Raw genomic sequence first — 6,819 nt, forward strand, 5'->3', positions numbered from 1 at the left:
CTATGAGTGTTCCTGTTCATTGATAACTTGAGAATATAGTATGATTACTATAACCACAATTATGAATGAACAGGAGGTTATATAGATCACTCAGATTCATTCATAATTGAGGATTTAGTTAACATACCATATCCTCAATTATCTACAAACACTCACAAACAACACCGGCCGCTCACAGCGCTCTTGTCCCGCAGCGCCCGGCCGGCTGTCACTTCCTCTCCTCTACGATGGGACACACAACAGTGCCCAGCGGGGAGGAAAGAAATCACGGATGCGCCGATGTATGGGCAGGAAAATGGCACTTTCGGCATTTAGCCAAAAGTGCCATTTTCGGCCGATATGTTTTGGCGGCCGATATATATCGGTGCATCCCTACTAGGTTGTTTTACTAAACTGCAGTGTGGGCCTCAGAGACTGGAATAAAAAAGTACACCTATTCTCAGGGTCGTTTCTATGATGAGGCAGACTGAGGCTGTTGCACCCTTTCTAGCATCCTTTTGCAGCCAATCAGCTTTTAGCTTTAATTTTCAAAGCCTAACTGAACAAACAGAAGATAGAAGGTGATTGGCTACTATGCAGAGCTGCTTCAGATTCTGTCTGCTCCAGTTCTAGTAAACTCCCCCTATGTATCTGATATACAGTTAATTCGTTTAACACAAAATCAACCTAAATGTTCATTGTTTTTATTCTAGACACGTGAAGAATGGCAAAATGTGTTTCTAATAGCAGCAATAGTTCACTACAGTGGCGTTCTCTTCTATGGCATCTTCGCTTCAGGAGAGCAGCAGGACTGGGCGGATCCAGAAAGTCTTACCGAAGATAAGTGCGGAATTATCGAGAATGACGAACTGGCAGAGGAAACTGAACTGAACAACGAATCATTCGCCAGTCCAGCTAGAAAAATTAATTATGGCGCCACCATTCAGAGTAACGAAGCACGTAGGGTAGGATGGAGGAAACAGAAGGGGATGACACAAGAGTTTGACGAACAAACTTCCTATCACTATGAAAACGGGAATTCTCAGGACTCCTAACAGCATTGCACGTGTGTTTACACGAGCTTAATGTCTGTGTCTACAGATCACTGTTAAACTTGAGATGAAAGGAAAACCACTTAAGTATTGCTGCAAAGTGGATGATATTGATCATTACTTTATATAAATGAGGCAGAAGAAATGTCACATTCAGATTATCTGCTGAATATATTGATTTCCTATACCAGGACATGGCACAGAGCACATTAAATTAGTAGTCCCATTTCTCATGCTATGCAACTTTATCATGCATGTGTCATTGATAACTTGTTAACAGGTCTCTTTTGCTAATACAATTCTTAATAATGATTTATTTTAAGATCTTACATTCAGTATTGTCTCCCTTAGAGAAAATAAATTGCTGTTGTGTAACACCCCAGTTGTTAAGGTGTTGATATTTTCTATTCATTCTTAAAGAAGAAACTTTAAGCAAATGTACAATAATGTCTGTTTAAAGCTGACCATAGACAATTTGAGTTTGGCCCAATTCCTGCTGAAATCGACTGTGCCAGGTGGAAAATGATCAGCTGGACAGTGACGGCATCCTATCACATGCAGTCAGTGTTTGGCAGCACCACTGCATTCTGGCATCCTCGGATGCCATGGCTGCTGAGTACAATAGCCAGCAGGGAAGATTACTCCATCCTCAATGCTTAGGGTGTATGCAGGAATCGGCAGAACAATTTGTGTGTGGCTAGCTGAACCCTTTCTATTGCAATGGAACATTGCAGTACCTTTATAATCAGCTTTTCCAAAGGCACTATTTCTTTTTCCAGAATGTGCAGTCTACACTGACTAAATAGCACTTTTACTGATATACAAAATTAGAATTTTATGCAGATATAGATAAATGCAGAACAGTGGGCTGTTTGAAGTGTGGGTTGTGATTGACAACTTGAAATTCAAGATGGCATTGCCCAAATGAGGCAGTTTTAGGGAACAGACTGGGAGTTTTCGTTCACTGATTATTCTCTGGTGAGATTTTATAAGCTGAATAGTTTATATTTCTCTGCAGTTTTATTATTATTATTATTATTACATAGTATTTATATAGCGCCAACAGTTTGCGCAGCGCTTTACAATGTAAGGAAGACATTACAATTACAATACAATTCAAGACAGGATGGTAAGGAGGGCCCTGACCCCGAGGGCTTACAATCTGAAAGAGGAGGGGGAAATGATACATGAGGAGGTAGCTGTGTGGGGATGAATTGTTTGAGAATGTGATGGTTCAGTGGTTAGGTTGAGGTGAGATAGGTGGGATTTCTATAAAGGAAAAGGTTGCTTTAGGTCCACATAAACTGAGGAAAGGTGAATCATTGTATTTGATTGTGTTATCATTAGGGATGTCCCGATACCGATGCTAGCATCGGAATCGGGCAATGTACTACATATAGAGTCCATATAGAGTACATACATATGCTCATACAGTGCAGACAATACATTTACAAGTATACTCTGCTAACATGAATGATCAAATATGAATGACTTGTATAGCATCATATTATCCAGTCATCGTTTGCATGCTGAAATGAGATTGATGAAAAGATGGAGGACCAAGCCACTTAAATCCACTATGTATTGCTGGTGCTAAATTTCACAGCCTATAGCTCTGACTGGCAAAAGTTGTCCATACACCTATTGTTTTTTCTCGTTCAGAGCACAGGGTTCAACCATTTCTCCATCTATGCTAAACAATATTGATGGGGAATTCCCTCCACTGGGCTATTGCATTCTGACAGCTAGTGGGTGTGCCGTTGTTGCTGATTGGCTGCAGTCATTATTTGGCTGAGAATTGTTTGGCCAGCTCCTTAGACAAAAGTTGATTGATAAATTGACTTTTGTCCAATGGATGGGTCCCAATGGGGCCACAAATTTGGCAGTCAGCAGGTCTTGGACAAAATTTGAACAGTGTATGGCCAGTAGTAGTGTATGAGCCTGGTAGTAGTTCACCCAAGCCTAAGAGATTTCCCAGCAATGCGCTGCTGATGTAACCTTTCCAGCATGCAGTGCTTGGGCACATTACATCACTAATGCCTAAGATGACCAGAAAGTTAAAAAAAACAGTTGTAAGTCACGTAAAAATATGTTTGTTTAACTAATGAATGTAAGATGATTTCATATCAGCATGCAGAACTGCATGCTGAGGTGAGTTAAAGGTCTGCTTTAAAGCATTGGGGGAGTGATGAGTTTGACATTTATTGAATAACGGGTAACAAGTCACAAGTGAAAACAAAGGTAATGCTAAAAGAATCAACAGGTTATCTGGAAACACAGCACTGTCCCTATGAACAGCAGAGATGAAAATATAGAACATCCAGTGCTAAATTTTCTGCAGATCTAATTATTCCTGTACAATTGTTCCAGATAAAAGAAGGAGATGTGTAAGCAGCACCTGGATATAAGGAATTGTTCATTCACCTGGCATCAACTACATTAAACACCAAAAACTGGCAGGACAGAAACAAATATTTTACACGTTATATAACTGCTTGAAAATACTTTTTCCTTGTTTCTTTGACTGGAGTTCCCTTTTAAAGCAGCCATCACTGCAGTGCATTATAAGTTGTGCATTGCTGTTGTCTGTTCGGACAGTTTTTATGTCTTTATATCTTTAGGACATGTTCAGGTTGATATATATGCGTTTCAAACCCCTGTTTTTATACACTGTATAAAATAGGCATTCTATGTAGCAATTGACAATAAAGAATTTGTGTTCTATTCAGTGTATATAATGTATCATCAGTACAATTGTGTTGCTTGTGTTCCTAAAGACGATTTGAGAGTTCTCTGAAAGTTACATGAACAGTGAATGTATTTCTCAAAGAAATCTACCCACAACCTGGCCAATGCTAAACAAATAAAATCTGAGCCTGATGCATAACTGTACCCCCTGGGCCCAATGGGGAGATGACAGAGTTGAATGTACACATTACTATGGTATCACGCTATACCGGAGATGCACCTTAAGGCATCCATTATTCAATGGTTGCCAACGCATGCACATCTGAAAATGAATGGGTGTGAATAGGAGCAATACAGACCAGTGCATTGTGTTGCGTTGCGCTGCTCTACACTGAAAATAAGTAGAGCAGGCTTTTTCACCACAATGCAATTGCGTGAACTGCTGAAAGTGTCCCAATACAAGGCAGAACCAATACCTTACATAGCTTAGAGTCAAACAAAAACAAAGAAAACAACCCCCCCTACTTAACGCAATGTAACACAACTCAATAGATGTCAACACACTATGCAAACTCAAGTCAAGTTTTTAGCTCTGATTCTGGTGTAAATGCTCCCTTGAAGTGATCTTATGTATAGCCTATGCAAGTCACTACAACCAGTTTGCTCTAATACCTCCATTCTTAGCAGCCCACCCTTTATTTACTCTCTTGCTTCTCCATCCGCCTCCGGGAGCTCAAGTAATTACCTGGTACATTCAGGTATTGAGGATTGTGACTCACTCCCATCCTCTCAGGTGACAAAGCTTGGTGATTGGCCCAGTACTATTACACAGGGACCAGAAGGCAATCCTCAGCCCTGGGTAAGATTCATCTAGAGCTACTCCAGCTTATTTTCCTAACTCCCGGCAGTTTGTTCGAATGGAAGGATAAGACAGTGAAGGGAATGGATATGTCCTGATTGGGAGGGTGGCATTAAAGGATAATTAAACTTGAACAAAAAAAAATATACCTTACTTACATGGGTTTCTTGTTTCAGGTACTTAGTGATTGAAATACAAAATTACCTTTCCTGCTTTATCCCTCAAAAATGTACATGCAGAAGGCTGCGTTCAACAAAGCTCTATCTATGTACAAACATTCTTACATGAGTGGCAATTGTCCTGCAAAATTTGAAAAGATCTGGGCAGCTTGGATGGAGGCGCATGCACCGACAGTGTAGTCCCTGCGTTTGAGCTCCTTACTGTATATGGGATTTGTAATATTTTGTTTAGGCACATCGATACTATTAATATGGTCATACCTACTGTGTGCTCTCCCCTTCCCCTCTCTTTCTTTTCCTACCCCTATACTGCACTGATACACACTGAGTGGCCAGATTATTATGACCACCCCATCAGTACTTTGTTGGGCCACGAGATGACTCCACGAGATGACTTAGTTGGGCCGCCTGGTGACTCCACGAGATGTTGAAAGGTGATGCGAGGAATCTGACACTGCACTGTTGTCTTGTACCAGTCTTGCCACTCTCCATTCTGCCCTAACATTGACTAGTCGCTGACGGCCACAATTCGCACGTTCAGACCCAGATTTTCGGCTGACGGTCCAGTCTTTAAACACTTTAACAACAGCTGCTCTTGAACATTTAACGCATTCTGCTGTTTTGCTGATACTCGCTCCATGGCTCCGAGCGCCAACAATCATCCCACGTTCAAAGGCTGTTAAATCGTGGAATTCTTGTCACTTGATAGAATATCTCTTATTTCCTGTTTCATCTGTGGGACAGGAAGTGAAGAGACATTCCCCTAATGGTACAAGGGCAGCCAAAAAGCTTTACATTTACTATAAGACAGGGATGGGCAACTCTGGCCCTCCAGCTGTGCTTTAACTACAAAGCACAACATGCATCTGCCTCTGGGAGTGATGCCTGTAACTGTCAGTCTTGCAATGCCACATAGGACTTGTAGTTCCAAAACAGCTGCAGGGCCAGAGTTGACAACCCCTGCTTTAAGAAATGGTTTATATATCTGAAGTAGACACTGGCAGACATTTTATATGTCCTGGCTAGTTAGCTGTTTACTTGTACAAGAAAAAACCTGCTCTGTCAACAAATGGGGCAATAACTGGTAAATGAATAAACGTCCAGCCAATTTACAGATGGGAATAAAGTAATAGTACACAGTACCAGATTCTCAAGCTTCTGACTCTTTTATTCATAAAAAATCGGTGACTTTAAAGAGTCATAGATAATGACACATGACTAGTTCCTGTAATGAACAGAACAATAAAACAACTGACAACACCAATATAGCCATTGCCATGTCACCAAGACCAGCTGTGATCTTCTTTGCAACTTGGTAATATATCTTAAGGTGGCACTTTAAAATGGACATACCAGTAAGGAGTGTGGTGGGAACCTCTTAGGAACTTCACCAACACAGAGACACAGTAAATTAACCTACTCCCTTCCCCTGGCCCCCCTCCACCCTTCTACAAGCTAGCAAATGGAAAGTTGCTGGAGACTGTGATGTCTCTTGTGATCTTGTACTAGACAGGAAGTTCAGGGAAGCTAAGCTGAGAGAGTTGGAGCTGCTTAGAAACATGATCACTGTAAGTGCTTGGTCAAAAATATAAAGTAATACTTTGCTGGGTAATACATAATTGTTTGATCTGGATTCATTATTGAAAAAAAGTTTGAGCGTTTAATACTACTTTAAAGGCAAACTCCAGACAACACTTTTAGGGCCCTCCAACTCTGGGGTAGCATGTTGTGTGCCTAGTAAGCTAGGCTGTTATCTCTTGCAAGGAGAAGGGAAGGTTTTTTAAATAATTTTTCTGTAAAAAAAACAGAAAATAAAAGTAAAGTAGTGCTGTGTCTCTAACAAGTGGCACTCTTGACTGCACTCCAGTAAATAGTAAACTGCAAAAGCTCTAACCTGAACAGAAGACATGACCCTTTTTACTTAGAACTTGAGTTTTACTTTCATCAGACCTTTTACTCATGTACAAAAGGAGTAAAGGGTCTCAAAATATTACTAAGGCTAGAATGCTATGGATCCATAATTATCGTCTTCTGGCTAGATGAACAGTTATGTGCTGCTAGT

The 6,819-nt window shown here is 40.7% G+C and overlaps 1 protein-coding gene across 3 annotated transcripts in view; it reads left to right on the top strand.

Annotated features, from left to right (window-relative positions):
* Positions 1 to 1,229, top strand: part of SLC17A8 (solute carrier family 17 member 8) — a 28,439-nt gene extending 27,210 nt beyond the window's left edge. For all 3 annotated transcript variants that reach the window (XM_018556640.1, XM_018556639.1, XM_018556641.1), the window contains one exon: positions 693 to 1,229. In XM_018556640.1, coding sequence (XP_018412142.1) covers positions 693 to 1,034 — 342 coding nt within the window. In that variant the 3' untranslated portion in view covers positions 1,035 to 1,229. The remainder of the gene's footprint in view (positions 1 to 692) is intronic.
* Positions 1,230 to 6,819: the final 5,590 nt, after the last annotated feature.

The sequence above is a fragment of the Nanorana parkeri genome, unplaced genomic scaffold (assembly GCF_000935625.1).
Source record: "Nanorana parkeri isolate BGI_ZX_2015 unplaced genomic scaffold, ASM93562v1 scaffold244, whole genome shotgun sequence".
Lineage (NCBI taxonomy): Eukaryota > Metazoa > Chordata > Amphibia > Anura > Dicroglossidae > Nanorana > Nanorana parkeri.